We start from the raw sequence: 26,693 nt of genomic DNA, 5'->3' as shown, positions 1-26,693 counted from the left end.
TTAATTTTTAATTTAATATTTAAAAAGAAAAAAGATGAATAAGACACACCTACTTTCCTGGAGTTTATTATCTACTATTGTATGTGTATAGGGGAAAGAAATAGTGGGAAGAAAGGATGACAAATATCCAAGTTAATAAAGAACAAACTGGAATTGTAAATGCAAAGGAGAGCTCCTAACAAAGGATTTTGAGATATATGAGGAGGAAGAACCTAGCTCCCATAGGAAGGTTTGGAATGGAAGGGTGGGGATAGTGAGAAGAGTAGGCTTTAGTGGTATATATATTAAATAAAAAAAAGGGCAGAGTTTTGTGATTAATAAAATTGACATGGGCCATTTATTCATCACATCTGTGGCTTGAACAAGCTAAAAAGGGCCAATCAAAACATGGTACAAAATGTTAAAGATGAATTTTGCAGATGAGGAAATAGAGGTCTCGAGGATGGAGGTAATAGAATATTCTGTCTGAACACATTATGAATGAGTTAAAACTCTAGGATTCTATACCATGCAATTTAAAAGAGACAAATATGAAAATACCTAAAATAAATTCATTGCATGGTACTGTGATTCAGAGAAGAAAACTGTAAAAGGACGCTTCTAAAGACTTACCCTAAGTTGATTTCGTTTCTCTGCCACTTCTGTTTCTCTTAAGTTGAAGGCTTCTTGGAGATCAGTTTTTGCCTTGGTCACATTTACTTGCAGCATATGTAGCTCTTCCTTCTTACGAGTTAAATGTACATCCAAGACCAACATCTCCTGCTGTTGGGCTGCTATCTACAAGGGAAGAAAAGAGTAAAGGCATCTAACATCCAAAATAGAGATTGGCAAATTTAACTTCTTTTGGCAGGACCATCACTCAGGAACAGAGAACTGAGGTAGACACTGAGACTGAATGGATCTCACTGTTGCCCCAAGAACCAGGTACCTTGTGTCTGGGTAACAACCTATGTAGCTTGGTTAGACATGCTCAGAGACATGCAAGAAACACATTAAATCCTTCAAAATCACCAAGGGAAATGGGGGAAGTTAGTTTGGCAGAGTGGGAGGAACAATGGGTTGGGAGCCAGGTAAGGCTCAGTGATGCCCAGATGAACTTTGCAACCTCAGACAAAATGCCTGATATTCTTTGAATTAAATGATCCGTTTGAAATAATCTCTCTTCTAAGGTGTCCACTAGCTGAAACATTTTTGACTATACTAAGTAGGCCCTGCCCTTCCCCCTCCTACATCTACTGCTTTGATTGCTCTTTATGGTTGTTGCAACTTAATCTCTATTAAAATGTGGCTTGACCTATATTATCATCTGACCTGCACTCCCTTTAGAGATGGGCCTTCCAAAAGATAAGCGTTCTGAAGTCTGTCATACATTAAAAAGGAAAAACCTATCCATCATGACTGGTGTTTCAGCTCTCAATTTTTGTTGTGACACAACAATGCTGTTACATTGGCTAAGCACAAATATGTTTCAGATTAGTGAAGGGGCAACTAGGTGGCTCAGAGAATGAAGAGCCAGCCCTAGAGACAGAAATCTGGCCTCAGACACTTTTCAGCTGTGTGATTCTGGGCAAGTCATTTAACCCCACTGCCTAGCCCTTACTGTTCCTTCTATCCTAGAACCTGTTTTGATTCTAAAATGGAAGGTAAAGGGTTTTAAACAAAAAAAGCAAATACATGTAGCAGAGATGTCTAATAACATAACTAATAATTGCCATTCATAAAACCCTTTCCCAACAGACCTGTGAAGTATTATTATGCACAAGTATTATTTTTCATTATTTTTCCTATTTTATGGGTGAAGAAAATCATGGCTCAGAAAGGTAGGGTGACATGGAGGAAACAAAGCTTGATCAGGTGGTCTGCCTTCAAGCCCTGTGCTTATAGGTTTTAGAACAGTAAAAATGCTATTTCTAAAATAGAATTTAAAAATCAATGCCATACCTGACTCTTGACCTTTTCTAGCTCAGCTCTTTTAGTATGAAGATTTTCAGGCCCACCGATGCCCTGATGATGATCTTTGTTACAACCTTGAGGAACTTCTGGGTCCATCTGCAGTTTTTGAAGTCTATAAAATTCAATGTCCATTAAAGCTTGCCCAGTATTTTGAAATAGCTAAGTGATTCATCATCCTAACATCGTGGTTCTCTCTTCTACTGTGCCCCAGGGACTATAAACTATAGGTAAAATAGATCACTTCCCATCCTCCATGTGAGTATGGAAGATACTTAATGTTGGGAATGCTGGTTTACTCACCCTTCAATCAATTTTTCTACTTTATGACTTAAAGAGTAGAAATCAGGGTCTTTCAAGATTTCTTGCTGTTCTGGCATGTTCTGCTTGAAGTCCTTTCCATCAACCTTAAGTGATCTAGAATACATTAATATCTATTAACTTGGAGGTAAGACTACATATTGTTTTTATATATCTTCAGGGCCTAGCAAATAATAAGCACTTAAAATGTATTCAAGTGTCAATAAATTAAATTGAATTTTGTCTCTTTTTTGAAAGCATATTATCTGACTATCCAACAGTATGATATTGCCTGGAACCAAATTGTTTTCATTCATTTAACCTCATAAATATTGGCTTTAGTAATTCAAAAATACCTTAGCTGCTTATCTGCTTTCATTAGATTGATAGTGGTTTCCTGGGCTCTTTGCTCTAGTTCTTTTGCATCCAGCTCTGCCCATGACAAGAGTGTCTTGACTTCCCTGTACCTCTGAATAGTATCTTTGGTCTAGAAAAGAAACTGTCATTAAAACAACCCAGTTAAGTGGCACAGAAATGATTACCCAACTCTTTGGGTACTCTCTACTGGATCATGGATGCTATGTTAATAATCAGGGGCAGACTGAAAGAGAAGAAACAGCATGGAAGATAAGAGATTTTGAGTCTTTCGCTGTCATTAAAAAAAAAAAAATCTTTACCTTCTGTCTTAGAACTGATACTAAGTATTGGTTCCAAGGCAGAAGAGCAGCAAGGGCTAGGCAACTGGGGTCAAGTGACTTGCTCAGGATCACACAACTAGAAAGTATCTCAGGCCACATTAGAATCCAGGATCTCCTGACTCCAGGACAGCTCTCTATCCATTGATTCACCCAGATGTTCCTTTTCTGTCATTTGTTAGCTGTGAGTCTATGAGGAAGTCACTTCAACTGTGAAATGGTAAAAATAATGTGAGTTTACTACTTACTTGATAATAAAGTTCTCCTGAAATGAGCCAGAGTAACTACAGCCAAGGCTAAAGGAATGCACATCCAGGCAAGTCTTACTACCAAACTGGAAAAACTTTAAGTATGGGCAAAAGCTGACTTATCATTAGTTGTTTTACCCATGAATTGTTTTAGTCATTCGTGAAAACTGACACTAAAACATGGAAGAGTCATGAGTCACACATGGAAGGAGGCACTTTTTATTTTGACTTGACATATGATTTCACTGGTTCTCCCAGTAAGGAAAACTACTACCAATGAAGACTGGCTCTTGGTTTGCAATTTGCAATGTTAAGAACAGTTCTTAAACTTTTTGGTCTCGGGACCCTTTCACCTACCTAAAAATGATCATGGAACTACATCTATCAATATTTACCATGTTAGAAATGAAAACATCTTAGTATAATTATGAAAATAATTAGGGAGTTGCCCAGGGGCACTGAGAAGCTAAAAGTGATGCCAGATTACAGAACCAATGATATGAGAGGAGGGCTTGAACCAGTTATTCCTGACTCTCAGACCACCTCTCTGTCCACTACGACAGGCCACATTTCAGGGAGTGAATAAAACAATTAAATAAATGATCTTTCGAAGTAAATCAAAGGGGTAGTAGTGAGATAGCTCAGTGGATAGGATTTGGGTTCAAATTTGACCTCAGATACTTCCTAGATGTGTAACCCTAAGTAAGTCAATTTACCCTGATTGCTTAATCCTTACCATTCTTCTGCCTTGGAACCCAGTAGATGTATCAATTCTAAGACAGAAGATAAGGATTAAAAAAAAAACAAATGGAAATCAAGGTAACTTTTCTCATAGGATTTGTTAAAAAGTGTGTTACGAACTATAGAATGATATATCAATATGAGCTATCATTAACAATGAACAACGAGATTCTTTCTTGCCAAATGGGGGGTGCTGGTGCTATTTATGTGTCTATATTAGGCCTCTCCTATCAGTTGGTAATCTCCATAATAGATGATGGCTGGGGCAGGGTCTTATTCAGCTTTGTATTTCTTTCAGGTCTGTATATATAGTAGGTACTTTATAAAATTTATTTCTAAAAGTCTTTTTGATTACAAAATATTTTCATATATCTTATCTTATTGAACCTTTCAACAATCAATTTAGAGAAGCAAATGGTACAAGTGTTCTTATTCCTATTTTACAGAAGAAAAAAATGGAGGCTCCAGGTTGTGAATGATTTGCCCATGTAAGTAGTGGAGTTGGGACTGAGACTCGGAATTAGAGCTGAATAGGACCTTATATCACCTTATTCAACTTCTTCATTTGAAAGATAAGGAACTGAAGGCCCAAGGAATAAAATGACTTGACCATGATCATCATCCAGGTAGTAACTAGTGGATAGGGATTTAAACCAAGGCTTTCTGATTCCAGATCAAGCAAAGTTTCCATATCACCATACTGCTTTCCTCTAAAATCTGTTGCTTCAAGGAAAACTTAATTACTACTCAGTAAAAGAAAGGAAGACCTAGATTCAAATTCCACATATATCAGATTCTGTCACCACAGGCAAGTCACAGAAGAAATTGCTTGAGCACATTTTGTTAGAACTTAAGCTAAACTGGCATATCTTCAAAAATCTAGGACCATCTTTATGCCATAATGAGGTCCTGGAGGAAGATGTAAGTAGAGGTTGGTTTGCTTTAACAAATCCACGTTTTTATTTTTTATTTTATTACTATTTTAAACCCTAACCCTTCTGTCTTAGAAACAATACTATGTATTGGTTCCAAGGTAGAAGAGTGGTAAGGGCTAGGCAATGAGGGTTAAATGACTTGCCCAGGATCACATTGCTGGGAAGTGTCTGAGGCCAGATTTGAACCAAGGACCTCCCATCTCTATACTTGGTTCTCAATCTACTGAGCTACCCAGCTGCCCACCAAATGCATATGTTTTTAATGCTGGAAAATCCTGTTCTATGTGGTAAAAAAAAAGGGATTTGTTTTATGGTATGTCAAATCAAACGTGTTTTAGTGATGGCTCATTCAATACACAGGTAACATATCAAAGTTCCATTTTCACACCTTAAAAGAGGCATATGAATCCTTTGTCCAAGCTTTTTATTTATTTATTTTTTTTGGTGAGCCTCTGCCAATTTCAATAGAAACATAGCAATAGCTTTACCAAGAGTGTGACCTAGAGCAAGTCACTTTCTTTCTTTAAATCTCAGATTCTTCATCTGCAACAGGGTTGGACAATAAGTACAGCCTTAAAGGTCCCTTGTAGCTCTGATAGTTTATAATTCTACTATGGGGATTATAATTCTACTTATGAGTGGTTCAAAAAAATTTTAGAAAGTTAAATTTTTGACAACATCTGAAAATCGCTTACATATAAATATATGCCTTATAATAAAAATGATAATGATGATGATGATGATGATGATGAACATAAAACATTCAGGAAGGGAAGGGCCAAAATGTCTTCAGTTCCAATACTAATCATATATAACAAAGCTAAAGTGCAGTAAAAGAAATGAAGCAAATAAATCAATCTTTAGAATCTTCAAAATACCAAGAGTTTGGCTTAAACTATTCAAGCACTAGAAGCAAGGCAAGGACATACTTTCTCTTTTGTGTTGGTAAGTTCTGTTTCAGCCTCAGCTAGGAGTCGATCTGCTTCTCTAAGCTCTGCCCGGCGTTTCAGAAGAGTTGACTCAATGCATGTAATTTCATCTATCATTTGGTTGTGGTGTTTGGCTGACGCATCTCTTCCTAATTCAGTAATGACATTGTCACCACGTCCTTCCATAAAATCCCTTGAAAGAAATAAGGAGAAACTTAAATAATTGGAGGACAGTTACTGTTCACTGTTAAGCTTTACTAATATAATAGAGAAGACAATCATAGTTAAATTAAGGTTCAGACAGTACTATAACAATCATTACTTTAAAGGCAGACAAAGCAAAATTTATTTGAGAGAACAAAAATCTAGCTTCTTAAAGAAAATTTTTTAAAAAGTTGGAATGAAGGGGACAGGTTCAGTAGATAAAGTCAAGTCTGGAAATGGGAGGCCCTGGGTTCAAATCTGACCTCAGATATTTCCTATCTGTGTGACTCTGGGAAATTCACTTAACCCCCATTGCCTAGCCTTTACCACTCTTCTACATGAAAACCAAAACACAGTATTGATTCTAAGCTAGAAGGTAAGGGTTTTAAAAAATAAAATTTATTTAAAAGTACGAATGCAAAAGAAATACTTCGGGTAGCAAATTACTTTATAAAGCAGTAACCATAAAAAATAAGTGGTATTGGTTTAAAAAATAAAATTAGTTCATTAGAACAGATGAGAAAAACAGAAATCAGAAACAACTAAATTTAGTAGCTCAATGTTCAATACACCTAAGAACAAAAACTACTTAGGGGAAGACTCCTTATTTAACAAGAATTGCTAGGAAAACAAAAACAGTTTGTAAAAATAGATTTAGACCAGCATTTTACACCATATGCCACAATAAGTTAAGACATGTGACCTAGATGACAGCATCATTTAAAAAAAAAAAGTTTTTTTGAGTAAATGCTCTGTAAATGGAAAAATTCTTAATGAAATAGAGTAGAGATGACCACAAAAGTTCAAATGTAATATTTGAACATTACATGAATTTGAGAATTTTTTGTTCAAATGGGATATGAATGTAGTTGATAAGAGAACTATCAAATAAAAAATTCCTAAAATATTTTTGATGTCTAGCATCCCAGATATAAAGTGATAAATTCAAAGACCAAGATTTAAAGATAATTGAAGTATGTGAACAATTCTCAAAAAAATGCTCCAATTCATGAATAAAAGAAATTGCAAATTAAAACAACTTGGATTTTGTCTCCCTCATATACTGACTGACAAAGATGAGGAAAAAGTTTGAAATGATAAATACTGAAGAGAATGTAGGATGATAAATACACTAATACACTCTTGGTCAAGCTATGAAGTGGAACTGGAAAACCATTTGGAATTACTTAAGAGAAGTCACTAACTGCTCATATCTTTTGATCCAAAGATTCTGCTACTAGGCACATATCTCCCAAGGAGGTCACAGACAGAAAGATCCCATAAAAGCTAAAATATTCATAGCAATACTTGTTGTATTCTTTAACAAAGAACTAGAAACAAAATGGGTATCTATCAATTAGAGGATCCAGCAAATTGCGGCACATGAATATAATGTAATGTTATCACACTGTAAGAAAGGATGGATATAAATAATTTAGAGAATTGAAAAATATATATAAACCAATACAGATATGAAGTGAGCAGAAATAAGAAAATGCAATATAATCACAAGAGCAATTTAAAAGTAAATGATGCTGAATGAGTTAAGATATTCAATTTTGTTCCTCAAATCAGAGAGTAAATAAGCCTCCATTTTTTCCACTGGAAAGATGGGGGACTATGAATATGGTATGTTGCATACTGTCAGATACAGTCAAGGTGTCCGTTGGTTTTGCCCAATTATTTATTTTATGTCACAATGGAAAGCTTACTTGTCAAAGTGGTGGAGATGAAACAGGCACGTTCAGGAATGCTTGATAGTAAAACAGAAGCAATCAATAATTTTTTTTTTAAAGTATTAGCTATGAACCTTGGACACAGTGGTAAATTGAGTCCTATCTAAGTTACTTCTTATTTTGGAAAATCAGGGAAGTTTCATAGACTTTAAAAGATGACTCTTCTCATAGAACTGATGGGACTTGGGATCTGAAGAAACTGACAACACTGCATTTTGAGCCCAAGGACCTGATTCAAATTTCAGCTCTACTGTTTACTAGATGTTCACAGAAACTGAAGTATATACAACACTTCTCTATGCACCTCAGTTTCATCATGTCTAAAATTGAGGATTAGACTACATGATATCAAAGTTTTCCTCCATAGCAATAAATCATTACTTCCTTTGATCTCATGACTTCTAGATAATTACCAAATGAGATTTCTATCCCAATGAGAGATTATTGGCTAAAAGAATATATAGTTTTAATGAGCTAAACTTATAATGAACTGAATTTAAGAGAACATTACAAAATGCATTTCCCTTTAATTAGCTGTGCTGATTTTTTTTCTTTCATTAAACTTTTTTTAGTATCACTTCTAAGACAGAAGAACAGCGGGGGCTAGAGCAAAAAAATGTGACTTGCCCAGGGTCATATGTTAGGAAGTATTTGAGGTCAGTTTTTTTTTTTTTAAACCTTACCATCCGTCTTGGAATCAGTACTCTGTATTGGTATTATTCCAAGGCAGAAGAGTGGTAAGGGTTAGGCAATGGGGGTCAAGTGACTTGCCCAGGGTCACACAGTCAGGAATTGTCTGAGACCACATTTGAACCCAGGACCTCCCGTCTTTAGGCCTGGTTCTCAATCCAATGAGCCACCCAGCTGTCCCCTGAGGTCAGTTTTGAAGGCAGGTTCTCCTGACTCTAAGCCTGATGTTTTAAACTAATTTCTACTCATACAGTACTAATAGTCAAAATGCATTATAGCACTTTATATAAATTCCTGTCTTAAAAACTCAATAAATATCCTTTATGATGCCATATTGTGACATGGCTACTCTAGGGTCTTGAAGGCTACACCAGTGGAGTAGAAGTTCTGGCAGGGGTTCTACTGTGCAGAAAGAGTTTTGAGTATGAGTCTGGAAATAACTGTCTGAGGACTATATGGCTATGTAGGAAGATTTAATTCCAGGTTAGTTGTAGGTAATTAATTTTTTTAGCCACAGAAACTCATGGAAAGTCATCTACTGAGATACAGAGGGACTGATTTATAAGGAAGGAAGTACCAACATTGATGAAATCCTGGACCCTTGAAGCACAAATGATACATGTCATCTCTTTTAAACCTTATAATCATCCTATGAAGTAGGTGGAGCAGGGATTAATTTCCCCCCCTCCATTTTATAGATGAGAAATCTAAGCCTCAAAAAAGGGAAAGATTATATTCACTGTCAGAGGTATTAAGTGGCAAAGCCTGGATTCAGACCTGGGTGGTCTGGGAAAACCAGTGTCTTTCCAAGTCATGCTGTCTCTCTAAATGCATGTTCTTACTTTTGTTTGCTGTATTTTTGGAGATTCCTATGTATTTCTGCCATCTCTTCCTGTAAGTCTTTTCTCTCATTCAAAAGGTCTTCAATATTTTGGTGAAGTTCTTCCATTTCTCTCTTAGTCTGCTGCCTTGCTGCCTTGTCTTCCTGTCTTTTAGTTTTGACATGGTGTACAATGTCTTCCAGCCTAGAAATCTCATTCTCCTAAATGAAGAAAAAAGCAACAATTAGAAAAAGAGAGTTTTTCTTCACTTAGTGCCTATGATCCAATGCATAAGTTTGAACATCAGCCAAACTTTTCCAAATCTAGCTTATGGAAAACTGTGTTCAGCTCATAATCAGTGTCTTTGTTAACATAAGCATGTGGTTTTTTTTTTGTTGGTTTGTTTCCTTTCAAGAGATCTTATTTTAGCAATTCTGCTTATCTATATTTGGAGGTGACCAATTTGTTATCCTAAGAATAACTCAAGCAACTAGTTAATTAAATGAAGTCATTAAAAAAATTGCTCAAACCATTTTTTGGTATAAACAAAAAAAAATGGTAGATTATTTGAATTTTTTTCTTTTTCATCAAAATATCAGGTCAAGAAAAGCAATTTAGTATAATGGTTATAGGGCCAGCCTTAGAATGAGGAACACCTGGGTAATATGTATATTTTAAAACCCTTACCTTCCGTCTTGGAATCAATACTATGTTCCAAGGCAGAAGAGGGGGAAGGGGTAATCAATGGGAGTTAAGTGACTTGTTCAGGGTCACACAGCTAGGAAGTGTCTGAGGCCAGACTTGCACCTAGGACCTATCTCTAGGCCTGGCTCTCAATCCACTGAGCCACCCAGCTGCCCCCTGGGTATTAAGTATTGGCTGAACTTCTCTATGGTATGAGACTCTGGACAAGTCAGTTAACTTCTAAGTAGTCCAGGCTACTCTCTATAATCTAAGTTGTTGTGTAGTCACTGATTTGCATTTGCAGAGAGAGTGATGAAATAAATCATAGGTTGAGAGGAAAAAAAAAAACCACTGGCAAAAGCAAAAGAGATATAGGACAAAAAATTATAGGACTCCATGTGAAACTGTGTCAATAAAAAGTAGAAACTGTATTATGTTTTATAACTGGGAAAGAATTGTGGCTTATGAATATAATAGATTACTGCACCATAAAATGACAAATTTGAGGAATACAAAGAAAAACAAGAAGTTTTATGAAGTGATGCAGAGCACAGAGAGAAAAATCAGAACATACAAACTAAGTATAAAAACATAAAATTTAGAAAAAAGTACATAAAAGAAAATGATCAGAAAGGGCCTTGGATATAAAAAAATTTTTGTTGTTATTTTGCTAAAGTTAATTTATACATTTTAAAGCAAATAAAGAATTTAAAATCTGTGGTGTTATGATTGCTTAATTGAATGTTTTGTTAATGATGACATTTGGACTTTTGGTCACCTGCCTGTTTATCAAAAGGGGAAAAAAGATATAGGGCATTGAAAAACTGCAGTATAACAGTAATGAGGACTGAGTCTTATATTTTGTCACCAAGGCCAATATTTTTAAGTATATAAGCAAACCCTGGGATATTATCAGATTTATAATTTCCCTTACCCTGGAATGGCGGCCACGGGGGAAAGAGGTTCTCTGTCTGCTGCAATGTTGTGGGAGGCTCTCTCCTTGTTGTGCCTTGGTGGGGAGTTCCTGTCTTCCTCTGGACTGGCAAGTGACTCTTCCCTTTCTCCTCATGACTCCTTAGCCAGAGACTTCCTTCAGACAGTGCCTCTACCTCTCCATCACGGGGTAGAAAAATGACACTGTACTCCTTTGTTGCTGCGTATGGTCAGGGGCTATACTGTGATGGTGGGGGAGGGGTCCTTTCAGATAGTAGCACAGCAATAAACTAGAAGGGAAGGGTGTTTCTGCCATCTCAAGTTCTAAGGTAGAACTTGGAACCCATGACTCCATAAAAACAACGTTAAAAGTGGTGCCTAGAATTACCAAAGTGAAATCATGGGTTAAATTGACAAGAAAACATGGCCACCACATATAATTTTGTTTCCAGGGAAACACTTTTTGAATTTCAAACAACTAACTTATAAGCAAGCTTTCAGAATACAATTCATTCAAAAGTTAGGCGAAGTATAGGAGAAAGAGTACTAGATTTGGAATGAGGATCTGGGTTTGAAGCCCAGCTTTAGTAGGTCATACTTTGGGTATAACTTCCTTGTATGTTAGTTACTCCTTGAGTAAAATGAGGGGAATTAAATAAAATGGTCTCTAAAGACCCTTTCTCCTCTAAACGCTGTGATCCTTATAATGGTTAAATTTAATTATGGGGAACCAGAAAAATATTGAGCATATGTCCTTTATGTCTTTGGCCTTAGCAAGAAAGGGGCAAGGGATTCTCAGACTTTATGCTATTGCTGAACTATTTACTTTTGATACAAAGCCAATATAAATAACCCTTGAAGTACCAATATTCAGAGGGGATTTTAGAAGCTATTTCCTTCAGGTCTCTTGTATTAGAGGGAAGGAAAGCTGAGGTTCACAGTGAAGCGAATAGCCTCAGGTCAAACAGTGCCAGGATAATCATTCATGTGTTTTGATTACTTATTAATTCAGTGTTTTTTTTTCCTACTTTACTTTGAATCTTTTAAAAATTAGGCTGCTGAAGTAATTGTGCTGCTTAAAAAGGGCTTAAAAATGCTTCAGATCAGTTTTATTCTGACCCCTCTAAGAATATTATAATTTATTTCAGGAGAAGGATATATATATATATATATATATATATATATATATATTTTTTTTTTTTTTTGCTCTAAGTATTGAAGACAATGTTGTATTTAAGAGTCCTCACCCCAAGATGTTTCACAACATTTTGTTTTTCCCTTTACCTTCCTAAACAAGTGTTTGAGGGAACTGTTTTAATTCATTGTCATTTCTGATGAAAAAAATTTGAGTTTTGTTTCAATTATTTTGCCACCTATTATGCAGAATATATTGTAATTTTGGTCTAAAAATGGATCTAACTTTTAAAAATGTAGTCATACAACACATTCTACACATCAGAATAACTAAAAGTAAACACAAATTGGAGTCTAAAATTGGCAATGCGAGCAAAGAATATGTTGGTTTTTCTCTCAGGCCTGGTGTATGGGGGGAACAAAAAAGGAGCAAAAGTCCCTGGAAAGGGGGCCCAAAGATGAAGTATTCCCTACAGAGAGTGTGAGAAGAGCAGATTTAGGACAAAGAAAAGTTTATAAATGACCAAGTGAGTGAAATAGAAGAGGATGAGAGAGCGAGGAGAACAATGACTGGGGAAGAGTGAGATTTAACTGAATAAGGAAAAAAAGAGGAAGTAGGTAACAGGAAAAAGAGGTTTTCACCTCAATAGGTGGCAATTCTGAAGGTTAGGAAATTGCTACAAGAAATGAGAGATAACTTACCAGGGAGGAAATATAAATCTTCAAATAGTTATTTGAAAAAATATTCTCCCTCACTAATCAGAGGAATGCAAATTCAAACAATTTTGAAGTACCACTAAACACCTATCAAATTGGCAAAAATGACTAAATGTAGAAAAAAATTAAATGGTTTGGAGAAATAGGTGGAACTGAACAGTAGGAGAATCTTTTTAGAGGCCAATAGCATAAGAATTTCAAATACAAATTTAAACCAATAATCCCATTATTAGAAAGTATTCTAAAACTGTCACATCTTAAAGTGAAGATTTCTGCTAAACATAGGCAACAGAATTATTTGAAATCACAAAGAACTGAAAACAAACATCCATCAACAAGTGATTAGCTGAATAAACTACTGTATATCAATATAATAGAATCCTACAATGCTATTAAAATTATAAATATAAGGAATATAAATATGAGAAGATTAAATGAAGTAATGCTTAGTGAAGAAAGCAGTCAGAAAGATCCACACTTCTATGATTACATTTTTAACAATGTGTATCGAAGGGGCAGTTATGTGCTCAGTGGATATAGTGCCAGGCCTAGAGTCAGGAGGACTTGGGTTTAAATCTGGCCTTAGACACTAGCTGTGTGACCCTGAGAAAGTCACATAATCTCAATTTCCTAGTCCTTACTGCTTTCCTGCCTTGGAATTGATACTTGTATTGCTTCTAAGACAGAAGGCAAGGGTTTAAAAAAAAAAAGTAGACAAAAAATAGGTCGACAAATACAGAGAAGAATGAACAATGAAAAGGAAGAAGGATATGGGAAAGTAATCAATTGTTATAGATATATTACTTGTAAGAATTAAAAGGTGTTAATAGCTGTAAATGTATGTTAATTATCTATTTGGTTCTGTAAGTTATGTGCATATTAAATAATTTAATAAAATATTTATATAAAACCAAAAACACAAACAGAAATGGATTTATTTTACATTTGCTCTACCAAACTGAATGACAACCAATTGTGCTTCATATATTACGGGGTGCATCAAATAATTGTTTTTAGGCCAGTCTTTGATAGTTCTCAATCTACATCAGCTGAACACATATATTTTCAATATGTACAGCAAAGCAGATGGATTTGCTGCTGTATGTGCCAGTCCCTGGTCCTCAGTAATGCCTTTTTTTTCTTTTTTGGAAGCCCTTGGCTTGCTTCAGAGAATTCCAGGGTTTCATAGAACATAGTTAAGAAAAGCTGGTAGGTACTGTTATCAATCCTTTTAACTTACCAAGTTATGATGTTCAGGTACATTGCAGTGAAGGACTCCTATTGGAATGAGTGGGATAGAAAAGTGAGGAGGAGGAGGGCCATAAACAATGTGTGTTCCAGGAGGGGGGGGGCCATAAACAACTGTTCCAGGTTCAAGTGGTCTGCCATTGGTTGGTACAGGAGGAGGAGAAGCATACAGCACAGTTCCCTGAGGGACAGGTGTTCCATCTGGAAACACAGTATAAATAACGGATCCAGGAGGCGGTACAAATGGAGTGTTCACTTCATCAGCCAATTCATTTTCTTCCCTATTTCCTTCACCTTTACAAAAAGAAATGGAATGAAATAACCATGAAGTTGTGTTCTCCAGTTAAAAAGTTAAGCCATAGAATCTTGGAGCTGGAAGGGTCCTTGAGTCAATTTAGTACAATCCCAATTTGAGGTATAAATCCCTTTTCCACATTTCCAAAGGGTTCGGGTGATAAAGCCTCTACTTGAAATCCTATCAAGGTAGTCATCATCACTGGTACAGCATTTGGGAGGTCTTTCTCATATTGCACTAGAATTTGACTCCTTGTAACTTCCATCCATTGGTACTAATAGTTCCTGTGCTCTAGGGTCAAATAAAATAGACCTAATCCCTCTCTCTCATGATTGCTCCCCCTTCCAATAACTGAAGATTACAATAACATCTCTTTTAAGTTTTCTGTTCTTCAAGTAAACAACCAGAGTTCCTGGAACACTTATGAGATGGTTTTACTTCTGCTCATTATCATAGTTCTTTGGATAAGCTCTCACTTGTCAGTGATGCTTCTAAAGTGCTAAGCACATGAGTGAATGCTATACTTCATCCATGGACAAGCTCCAGGAGAGTAGAACTATTACCTTTCTTATTCTCAATGCTTTTTTTTTAACCCTTATTTTCCAGCTTAGAATGGATACTAAGTATTAGTTCCAAGGCAGAAGAGCAATAAGGACTAGACAACTGGAAGTTAAGTGATTTGCTAAGGGTCAAGGAGCTAGGAAGTGTTTGAGGTCAAGTTTGAATCCAGGACTTCCCATCTTCAGGCCTGGAACTCTAGCCACTGAGTCACCTAGTTGCCCTTCTATGCTATATAGCTATTAATACAATTAAGTATATACTGTCAGCACCAAGATTAATATGATTACAATAAGAACTTCCATTTATAGAGTACTTTCATGCTAATGTGTTAAGCATTTTTCATAAATTAACTCAGCTGATCTTCAAAATAATCCTGTAAAAGCCAGTGAATACAGTGGTTAGCTTGGAGTTTGGGAAGATCTAGGGGTTAAAACCCTGCCTCGGTACTAGCCATGTGACTATGGATCACTTAATCTTTTTCAACCTTAGTTTTCTTCTCCATAAAAAATAATAGCACTTGTTTCAGAGAGTTGTTGAGGCTCAAACAAGAGAATATTTATAAAGCAATCTGTTAACTTTAAAGCACAATTTAAATATTAGTTATTACTATATTCTTCCATTTTATAGATGAGGAGATTGAAGCTTGAGAGTAATTAAGTGACTTCCCAGGCTCACAGTGATAGACCTGAGTTTCAACTTACTTCTTCCTGACTCCAAATCCAGTACTCATAGTGCACACAGAAGCAACCTTTCTATTACATACATACTTGAAGATGGAAAAGACAAATTACAAGGGAATGTCAACCAGTCAGGTGAATATTCTTTTTTCCTGGCATCCTTACACTGTAACATATGAGTTGCCATATACCTTCCTTCTTATGGAGTGCTCAGTTTTAATGCAATATAAATATAGAAATACTCATATTTCTATTGCACTTTAACACTTACAAAGTACTTCCTTATAAGAACCCTGGGAGGGAAGTAAAGTGAACATTATTATCCCAATTTCACAGAAAGAAAAACTTAAGCTCAGAATGGATGACTGACTTGCTCTGTCATACAGCTAGGAAATGTCAGAGCCAGGCCTTGAATCCAGAATCCCAGAATCTTAGAATTGGAAGGTACTACAGAAGCCAGCTTCAAAAGAAACTCTTCTAAAATAATCTGATGTGGTCATGCAGCCTAATTAATTCCTAGTCTAGGATCTTTACAATACATCCTGCTGTTTCTTAGATACTTTGGTTTATGATTTGAAATAAAATATTCTAAAGATATAATTTTATTTAAGTTTCCTCAGCTGTAAAATAGGATTAAATACTACCTACTTCACATGGTTGTTCTGAAAATCAAATGAGATAATATTTGTGAAGCTCTTAGCACAGTGTGTGGCATAGAGAAGGTACTTAATAAATGCTTATTTCCTTATTCACTCTAGTTGTTAAGTTTGATTGTTCATTTTTGCTAAAGGAATGTAAAAATTTTCCCCCCAATGATTAGAAAGTGAATTTGCTTTTTGTGACCCAGCTGACCTTTGTTTGAATAGATTTTATGTAGTCCACTTCTGACTGGAGAATAAATCCAACATCCTGATGTGACATCTTTTTTCTCAATTTGCTTGTCATGGCCACACTCTTTTCGAACTGGGTTGAAGGATGTATATTTCAAGCCAATACCAGAGTCTTTTGTACTCTGAGACCTGGGACTAGAAACCTAAAACAATTAAAAATAGCATAACATTTATGTAAATCCAACATACATTTTTCTAATTTGTGAATTCTAGAAAGTTGTCTAGAAAGTGTTGCTTTTGAGTCATTAAAATATAATTTCAATGGTCATCATAGGGAAAGAATTAGAAATTAATATACAACACTGGGGTTTGACTAATAGAATCTAGGAATACTGAAGTTAATTTCAGTACCTCCTAACTTGAATGACCTAAATTACAGAATATTACACCTTGAAAAGACCTTAAAAATTAAATGTTAGAGAGGTGGGAGGGATATCAGAATATGGAATATTAGAATATAAAATATTTCAACTTGAAAAGATCTCAGAGATCATAGAATTCCAGTTAATTCAAAAAGTAGGCTAACACCAAGGAATGAGGGGGAAAAAGGCAACATGAAAAGCATTTCTTGCCCTCAAGGAAGCTTATATTCTAAACTAAAGAAATAGTCTTCTATTTTATAAAGGGGGGAAAAACAAGGCTGATTGAAGGGAAATCACTTAACCAAGGTCATATAGATAATTTGCAGCTAAAAAATTATATCATCATTCAAACACATGAACTGAGATGGCTTCAATACATTAAAAAATTCAGTGCTCAACTTTTAGTTGGTCTATTCTGTGAAAATAAATTGGGTATAATATTTGAAAAAAAAAGGAAAAAACTTCCTAAAAAAAGTATTACCTATCTCTTGAAGCAGCATGGTGCAATAGAAAACAAATAAAAACAAACCCCAAACCCAAAAAACTGAAACTAAAACTAGCTATGAAGTCAAATACCTGGTCCAAATCCCAGCTCAAGCTTTGTGAAAGGGGAGGAACACAATAACTGTAATACTTCAAAGGCTTGTGAGAAAAGCACTAGGTTGTACAGTTTCAAACATTAATAAAAATAAACTCTCTTGGGAAGTTTCTGTTTCTTTTCCATATACATTTAAAATATCAAGACCCTATCTTAACATTTTTGCACAGAAACTGCTAGTCTTTCTCTGATTTACCACTATTTAGAAAGAGGACATATTCTGTCATACTTTCCCCTAGAAAATTCATGATTTGCCCTGTCACTAAGTCCCAATGCCCAAGAAATCTCATACTTTTGATGATGATGATGATGGCATAAAGTACCAATATCCTCGTCTCTTGAAAGGATCTGCTATGCTGCTAATGTAATCATTCTGGTGGGATAGGGTACGTCGGAGCTCTGTGATTTCATCCACAAGACTTTCTATTTCTCCTTTGCTGTCTAAAAAAAAATGACATTTTCATAAGTAAGGGTAAAACCATGAAGATTTCTTCAAAATATCTGCAAAGTACTACTCAATGAAGCTTAGCAATATTTTAAAGCTTTCAGTCTGAAATTTTTATAACTGGTGACATTCAGGTTTTATAGAAGTCAGCTGGGGACATACATATAGCAAGATCCATGTGTTATTATTTTATTATAATTATAATGAAATTTCTCAGTATATCTTTATAGCTATACTTTTAAGGACCTATGGCTTCATTAGGTGTAAGTATTCCCTATACACTAAAACATCCCTCCATATCTTAGTTAATTATATGTTACTACATCTGAATAAAGTAATCCTTTCTTTGGTGGCTAACCCTTTTGTGATGAGCCTCTTGTCTTCACCAGGGTAGCACTTAGATGACAGACATACAATACATCACCAGGTCCATGTTAGAAACCTTCCCAACCTGATAGGACCTGTCAGAGCTTCTAATCTGTAGTAAAGGCTTCAAGAAACTCAGGGTCACCTTTATGGTAGGAGAGGAATCAGAAAAGGACTTTTGTAGAAGCTGTACATCTGAGGAAAATATTAACTAAATTTATGTATAATAGCTAATGAAAGAATTTTCTGAAGAAGGTAATGCTAGGAAGACAATTTAACTTTAGAAAAGGAAGATCTATATAAAACAGAATAACAAAAAGAAGTCACTGGTATGTAAATAGGGGGAGAAATCATACTAAAATACCTTACCGGATCCAGTCTGATCAAGTAAACTCCACAGCCTTTCGATTTCTGTCTTTTGTCTTTTCAATATCTCATTTAATTGCTCAATTTCTAGCATTTGGGATTTTGATCCAAAGGCACCTGTTTCTACTTTCTCCATTTCAGTCTGAAACTGGTGAGACAAAAATATCAAGGATTCCAATTAAGTGTCTCTTCAAAGTACTTTACTTACTTACCATATTCCAGAAAATTTCACTATGTATATAGCATAATATGATAGAGGGGATGCTGGACCTTTCTATGACTCTTAAGTTCATCATCTCCTAGCTGCACGACTAGTGGCAAGTCACTTCACCTCCTGAGCCTAGCTTCTCTGACTACAAAGTAAAGGACAATCCTGTGTTCTCCGAAAAGCACTCTGTAAACCTTAAAACCCCATAGAAATGTAAGCTATCATTTTTACACAGCAATTTTTGTCCACATCTCATACTACTTCATATTAAATTATACAACAAAATCCTTTGAGGTGTCTATCACAGTAATTTGGTTCCAGGATTTCAGAGGCCATATTAATATAATTCTAACAAGAAAAGACTGCAGGATACACACACTTTCTAGACTTGGTATCTTTTATTTGTATTTTTTCCCTGACCTGGGAAGCTGTTTCTCTCTCCATCTCTATTTGATGAACTCTTTTACTCTTTTTTCAAGGCCCAGCTTAAATGTTCTACCCCAAATAGAAGGATCTCTCCTTCCTTAAAATTAAAATAAAACTTTGTACCTCTCATAATATTATTATATTCTATTTGGCACATATTGATGTTTATGTCCTCAAACTTCTAGACTGAGTCTTTGAGGGCAGGAATCCTGTTTAACTGATTTCCCTCTCTCCCCCAGTGCCTGGATAGTGCCTTGCATATTGTAGAAACAATAAATACTGCACAGAGTAGGTGCTGAATAAATGAATGAACAAACAAGCGAAATGCACTTACTTGCTTTTCTTTCTGCCTCAGGAGGTTCTGCAGTAGCTCGATCTCTGCCTCCGCTCGGGTGAGGTCCCGGGCTGCTTGGGCTGCTTGCCTGCTGAAATGCTCAGCTTCCTGGAGCCTCTAAAGTGAGAAGGACAAATTACTTATCATCTCTGAGAGAGGTAAAGAAAATTTGGACCTTATAATTTCAGGAAATGTATGTTGAAAATTGTTATTACATGTGATTGAGAAATTAAACTATCTTTGAATGAATTGAGAAGGAAGGTTCGGACTATAACCAGGCTCTCTTCTTTTCCCTCTTTGGTTTTCCTGATCTTCACAACATGTTCACCCTCCCCTGAATCTGCATTCATGTGCTTTCCAGTACCACAAAGCCCTCTCCATGTTTCCAAATCTTACTTGCTTTGAAGCCTTGTTTCAGGCCTTGACTCTTTTATGAAGTCTTAGCTGAATAGGTTTGTATTTACTGATCTCTTTCTCTTTTGAGCTGCTAACCATCTGTATTGTCTATAATAGATCATATAGCACATAATAAGGGAGACCTTCAAAGAATGAAATAATCTCATCCCCCTTAGTTATCATGTTCCACCATTTGCTGTTGGCATGTATCAATCTTTTAAGGTCTTGCTCAGGTAACACTGCCTGACTCCCCCAGCAGAAAGTTACCTCTCCTTTGTCACCTCACCTTCTGCCTTTAATCATATATCCACACCACATCAGTCTCAGTGGACCGTATACTTCTGTTAGGAACAGGGGCTCTGCCACTATTCACCTTTGTACTCTGGTATCTGGGATTTTGCCTTACACATTGAAGGAGCTTAAAAAAAATTTTTTTTTTACTTGAAACATGTCTTCTCTGTTCAATAATAGTAATTTGAAAATTCTCCAAGAGTTTATCTCACATTTCTCCCCTCCATAGAGTCTAAGATCCTCTTAGGCTGTACTATTCAATGTTCCTCAGACATGCCCTACCCTGATCTTAGCCTCCTTGCTTTTGTTCATATCATTCTCTCCTCTTCCATTTCTATTTGTTGAAATCTTATCCATTCGTAATGATAAAACAACAATATCAATAATAATGACCATGAGGGAGTTAGGTTTAGATCAACATCTCACACCCTATACCAAGATAAACTCAGAATGGGTGAATGACTTGAACATAAAGAAGGAAACAATAAGTAAATTAGGTAAACACAGAATAGTATACTTGTCAGTTTTTTAGGAAAGGAAAGATTTTAAACCCAAGCAAGAGTTAGAAAAAAATCACAAAATGTAAAGTAAATAATTTTGATTACATCAAATTAAAAAGGTTTTGTACAAACAAAACCAATGCAACCAAAATTAGAAGGTAAGTAACAAACCGGGAAACAATCTTCATAACAAAAACCTCTGACAAAAGTCTAATTACTCAAATTTATAAAGAGCTAAATCAATTGTACAAAAAATCAAGCCATTTTCCAATTGATAAATGGGCAAGGGACATGAATAGGCATTTCTCAGTTAAAGAAATAAAAACTATTAATAAGCACATGAAAAAGTGTTCTAAATCTCTGATAACCAGAGAGATGCAAATCAAAACAACTCTGAGGTACCACCTCACACCTAGCAGATTGACTAACATGACAGCAACAGAAAGTAATGAATGCTGGAGGTGATGTAGCAAAGTTGGTACATTAATGCATTGCTGGTGGAGTTGTGAATTGATCCAACCATTCTGGAGGGCAATTTGGAACTAAGACTGTCTTCCCTTTGATCCAGCCATAGCACTGCTGGATTTGTACCCCAAAGAGATAATAAGGAAAAATACATGTACAAGAATATTCATAGCTGCACTCTTTGTGGTGGCCAAAAATTGGAAAATGAGGGGATACCCTTCAATTGGGCAATGGCTCAACAAATTGTGGTATATATTAGTGATGGAATACTATTGTGCTGAAAGGAATAATAAACTAGAGGAATTCCATGGGAACTAGAATGACCTCCAGGAATTGATGCAGAGTGAAAGGAGCAGAACCAGGAGAACATTGTACACAGAGACTGACACACTATGGTACAATTGAATGTAAGAGACTTCTCCATTAATTGCAATGCAGTGATCCTGAACAACCCGGAGGGATCTACAATAAAGAACACTATCCACATTCAGAGGAAAAACTGTGGGAATAGAAACACCAAAGAAAAACAACTGCTTGACTACATGGGTTGAGCAGATATGATTGGGGAGGTAGACTCTAAATGAACATCCTAGTGTAAACATCAACAACATGGAAATAGGTTCTGATCAAGGCCCTATGTAATACCCAGTGGAATTGCGCATGGGCTATGAGAAGGGTGGGGATGGGGGAGGGAGGGATAGAATATGATTCTTGTAACCAAGGAATAATGTTCTAAATTGACTAAATTAAAAAAAAATAACGACTATGAGCTTAGTCCAATGAGGTGGGTAGTGAAAGAATTTTTAACTTTGTTTTACAGATGAAAAAATTAAGGCTCAGGGAGGTTAAGTGACTTGCCTACTGTCCCAGAGGCAGTAAGTGAAAGAACCAGGATGCCTTACTTCAAGTTCATCATCCTTTCCATTCAAATGTCCTTTCTTCCCAGAACCCTTTGGTATCCCACTAACCAGAAATGATCTTTCCTTCAGAACTTACCCAGTACTCTGTACCCCTCTCATGCACTAATACACAAATGATTAAAATATAAAGTGGAATATCAAGTTGCATATGCATTTTCCCACCCCTACCACTAGAATATAAATAGGCAGAGATCAGGCCAGCTTTTCTTAGGGTCTCCTACAGTATCCTTTGCACTGGGCCTGGGACTTACATAACTTATTAGGTTAAGCCTATAACAGGTGCTTCATTAATAAATCTTTATTAAGTTGAATTGAAAGATGTAGCTAATACTACAATGTTCCCCCAGGTGTCTTGAACAGTAATTCATTTCAATAAACCTTTACTAAATTCCTACTGTGTATAAGGCACTTGGGACACAAAGACAAGGAAGGGATAGCTCCTATAAGCTTCCTGAAGAAGTTTAAGCAAATATAAAATACAAAGTGACATAAAATACAGAGAGCCCTCACAACTTCTAGGGACAGGTAGGTCAGAAAAGTCCTTGGGTATGTAATGATTAAAATGGTTGAGTCCATAAACTATAGAGATTAAAATAGTGGAAGATATAAATTGTAGTAGATATAAGAGTGGATGAGTAAGTTGTGACCGCAGGAAATATGTTTTTACTACAGTGTTTTGTTTGGCAATCAAATATAAGGTGGTCGCCAGGGAAATAGTCCCAATTATGAATATACCCAAGTCAAATGGGTTTTATAGAGATTTAATTAATTACAATGAGGAATTAAAGAAAGAGAGAAAGAGTAAGAAAGGAATAAGTATGAAGGGCCTTAAGCCAACATGGCCTAGACCTGAGTCTTAAGAGAGAGATCAGTCAGTCCTTAATCACTCACCATAAGATATGTTCAAGCAAGGATTCAGACACCAGTTCAGCCAGCCATCCTTCTCCAGAGAGGGACTCTTCTGACTGTCTTGATTCAAAAGATTTTCCTCAAGAGCCTTTCCCAAGAGGTCTCTCCCAACAGACTCCTTCGAGACTGGTCTCTCTTAAGAGCCTGTCATCTCCTTATATAGGGAATTTTCTCCTATGTCACTTCCCCTAAGTTCTTCCATCTACCAATCACAGTAGATGTTTTTCAAAGGACAGACCATTCTTAGTCCACACCTAAGAAGGTGTAAATTTTTGAGTAATTCACACCAGGAAAGCTCTGAGTAAGTTTCTCAGCTCTTTGTTCCTTGTAAATTCACAAGTTGCTTGACTTTTATAGGTACTTATCTTAAGAACTTTTTGCCTTATTATAAGTATGGGTTTAAGTACTTTTCATTGTTCAGAAAAGAGTTTACAACTTTATCTTCCCCTAGGGCAGACTTAAGTAGGTAAAGTAGAGTTCTCACATTCCTGATCTAAGTAGAGTTCACTGCCCAAATGGGGAATGGTCTTAATCCAATCTTATGAAGTAGGGTCTGGGAATTTTTAAGGTTCACAGGTAGGAGGTGGCCACTAAGTTAGGATCTGAAGCTAAAGACTCTTTAAAGGCTGGAACATCATGTATGAAAAAGTTAATATATCAGTTTAATTGGAACAGAGTGTATAAGAAGAGAAATAATATGACACAAAACTAGGAAAGCTGGTAGGGCAGGGTTGTGGAGGGCTTTAAATATCAAGGTAAGGAGTCTATTTTATCTTAGAGGTTATAGGGAACTACTAAAATTTTCTGAGTAGAAAAGTGAGATGGTCACTGTTCCAGTACTAATTTGATAGTTGTGTGTGAAGGGATTAGAGAGGGAAGAAACAGGCAGCAGGGAGAACAATTAGGAGGCTACTGTATTAGAATGGGAAAGAGAGATAGATGGGAGCAACTAGGTGACTTAGAGAGCCAGGAGATGGAAGGTCTTGGTTTGAAATCTCGCCTAAGATATTTCCTAGCTGTGTGACCCTGGGCAAGTCACTTAACTCCAATTGCCTATCCCTTACTATCCTTCTGCCTTGGAACCAATACTTAGTATTGACTCTAAGAGGGGAAGGGAAAGATTTAAAATTAACAATCAAAAAGAGTTATATAACAGCCTGAACTAAGAGGTAGCTGTGTAACTGGAGAGAAGGAAATGGATATTTATTGAGTTGAAAAGAAGTGACAATGAGGATTATGTCCTCTATAGGATGGCATACACATGTGGTAAGTGCTCATATTGTTTTTGTAAGGAAAAGTAATGAATTATTGCCTTTATCTATTAATCCATTTTCTTTTGCTGGCTCCAGAATGCTAGAAAGGAAAAAAGAGGCCCTACCTAACAGCTAGGAATCTATTGACAATAGTTTATTGATAATCTAAGAAAATTTTAGTGAAAGATGTAAGGAATACAAGTTCTTACATGCCCAAATGATGCCAGCATCTTTGGAAATGAGCTCAGTGATATTTATGTATACACAGAATTACCTCAGCACGATCTTGGTTGATCCTGAGGACAGTCCCATGGAGAGACTTCAGCTGGTCCTTGGCAATGCAGAGTTCTACAGTTGCTTGCTTATCAGAAGCAGCGACAGCTGCCTTTAGCTCCTTTAGTTCCCGATCTAATCCAAGGAACTGCTTCTGGGATCTGGCCTCTTCTAGCTTTTTCTAGAGAAAACAAAACACAAAAACAAAACTCAAAAGCAATGGATCACTTTACAGAATAAGGTTTAGGAGGAGGGAAAAAAGACACCATATCACAAAAAGAAATTGTACAAGATATTGGAATTGACCATCAGATCTGAGGTCAGAGGGATTGGGCTGGGATTCTTATATGTTCTACTACATACTACCTATATGTGACATGACAATCAGATCTCTAAGCCCCAGTTTAACTATACAATGAAGGAGTTTGGGTTGAGATGACATTTAAAGTCTTATGATCTTAACTGGTTAGATTGTTCATTTTTGCTACTCTTCAAATAATACTCTACCTATAAATGAAAGACCTGGAATCAAACTGGTGTTCTCATCAGTTTTAACATCAATATTTTGAGAATTGTGACTTTTATCAATGGCAAAAGTTGTTAACACTTCTACAAGAACTTTGTTGTTTTCCACCGCATTTTTCTTAGAACAACCCTACAATGGAAATAATAAGAGTGATAACATCTGTCTTACAATTGAAGAAACAGGAGTGCATAGTAGGTTAAGTGACTTGCAAAACAGATGCCTAGATAGAGCTTTGTAAAATGTGTGGTATGATCAGAAATGGGAGCTGTCAGTATTATATTTACTTCTAAATGTCATACAAGGGGGCAGCCAGGATGGCTGCTTAGTAGCAGTAGCTGAAGCTGCTGACAATCCTTCCAAACCAATCTTTAACAAGAGCCTCAAAATAACAGGAGTCAATAAGCAACAGCAAGATGGAGTGAGGGGGCTCTCCTGCTGATTACAACTTGAAAAGTAGGCAGAGAGAGTAGATTTTTATGGAATTTTCATTGGATAAGGGGGAACTGGAAGCAAAACTTCACATAGAAGAATGCTGGCTGGGGACGCCCCACTACTATGCTAGGTTCTGAGTCTGGGCCTAAGCCAACTTTGGGATCCTAGGACCCTGCCTACACCACCAACAACAGAGCATCCCAGACCCACCCCTTGAAATCCCAGGTCCTGGCACCAGCTTGCAGTGAGGCCCAGAAGTCCATTGCACTTGGACCTTTCAAGCTCATGCTGCAGTGAAGCCCTTAGTTCCAGGGCAAAATAGCTCTGAGTGTTGAGACCTGTAAGCCAAGCTATCAGTGAGAGATAGAATCATCAGCTTTCAAAACTCCCAGTCCACAGGCAAAAAAAAAAGGCTTGGAAAATGAGAAAACAGCAAAAGAAACATCTAACCCTAGAAAATTTCTATGGCGACAAAGAGCAAAGCACAAAATCAACAGGGCATGGTGAGATCCAACCAACCACATGCAAAACTTAAAAGAAAAATGGGAATTGGTCTCAGGCTCTGGAAGAACTTAAAAAGGAATTAAAAAATTAAATAAGACAGGTGGTAGAAAAATGGGAAAAAGAAATGAAAGTAATGCAAAAATAAAATAACAGTTTCAAAAATAAAACTGATCAACTGGAAAAAGAGACACAAAAATTCAATGAAGAAAAGAGTGCCATGAAAATTCGAATGGACCAAATGGAAAAGGAGGATCAAAAGGTCATGGAAGAAATTCATTCTTTAAAATTGGAATTGGGCAAAGTGTGAATCTTAAAACTTCTCAGACTCTACCTTAGAACATTTGATTAAGGCTATTCCTCATTTTAAACAGTGAAGGTACTTGGTCAGGAATGTATTGAGAACTTTACATTATTCCACCCATACTTAGGCATACTTTAGGGGAAGATAAAGTTGTAAACTCTTGATGGAACAATGAGGAAAAGTCCCCAACCCATACTTATAGTAGGCAAAAACCTTTAAGTTAGGTCTATTTTTAGATCTAATACAAAAGAGTGCTAAGTACCTATGAAGGTCAAATTAATCACTAAAAGGTCAAGCAACTTACAAAGGGTAAGCTTAGCAAAGAAATGTGAAGTACTCAGAAGATATAATCTATTCAGAGAAGGTGAGAACTAAAGAGTGGTGAAAACTAAGAATGGGCAGTCCTAGGAAAAGCATCTACTGTGATTGG

General features: G+C 36.2%; 1 protein-coding gene across 11 annotated transcripts in view; it reads right to left on the bottom strand.

Annotated features, from left to right (window-relative positions):
- CNTRL (centriolin) overlaps positions 1–26,693 on the bottom strand; it is a 144,834-nt gene that overhangs the window by 51,992 nt on the left and 66,149 nt on the right. For 9 of the 11 annotated variants that reach the window (XR_458111.3, XM_007474565.3, XM_007474566.3 and 6 more), the window contains exons 19-30: positions 24,502–24,681; positions 19,494–19,610; positions 18,529–18,673; positions 17,641–17,789; positions 16,351–16,531; positions 13,958–14,259; positions 9,271–9,470; positions 5,799–5,991; positions 2,607–2,737; positions 2,254–2,367; positions 1,942–2,065; positions 613–777 (exon numbers count right to left, since the gene is read on the bottom strand). Coding sequence is in view for 10 of the 11 variants with exons in the window: in XM_007474565.3 (XP_007474627.2) it covers positions 613–777; positions 1,942–2,065; positions 2,254–2,367; positions 2,607–2,737; positions 5,799–5,991; positions 9,271–9,470; positions 13,958–14,259; positions 16,351–16,531; positions 17,641–17,789; positions 18,529–18,673; positions 19,494–19,610; positions 24,502–24,681 (2,001 nt within the window). In the remaining variant the exon portion in view is untranslated. Of the gene's footprint in view, positions 1–612; positions 778–1,941; positions 2,066–2,253; positions 2,368–2,606; positions 2,750–5,798; positions 5,992–9,270; positions 9,471–13,957; positions 14,260–16,350; positions 16,532–17,640; positions 17,790–18,528; positions 18,674–19,493; positions 19,611–24,501; positions 24,682–26,693 lie in introns of those variants that run through there. The other 2 variants (XM_056812035.1, XM_056812037.1) reach the window with 2 other exon arrangements.

The sequence above is a fragment of the Monodelphis domestica genome, chromosome 1 (assembly GCF_027887165.1).
Source record: "Monodelphis domestica isolate mMonDom1 chromosome 1, mMonDom1.pri, whole genome shotgun sequence".
Taxonomy (NCBI): domain Eukaryota; kingdom Metazoa; phylum Chordata; class Mammalia; order Didelphimorphia; family Didelphidae; genus Monodelphis; species Monodelphis domestica.
The sequence above is the reverse complement of the archived record's forward strand: the minus strand, read 5'-3'. Positions and strand labels throughout refer to the sequence as shown.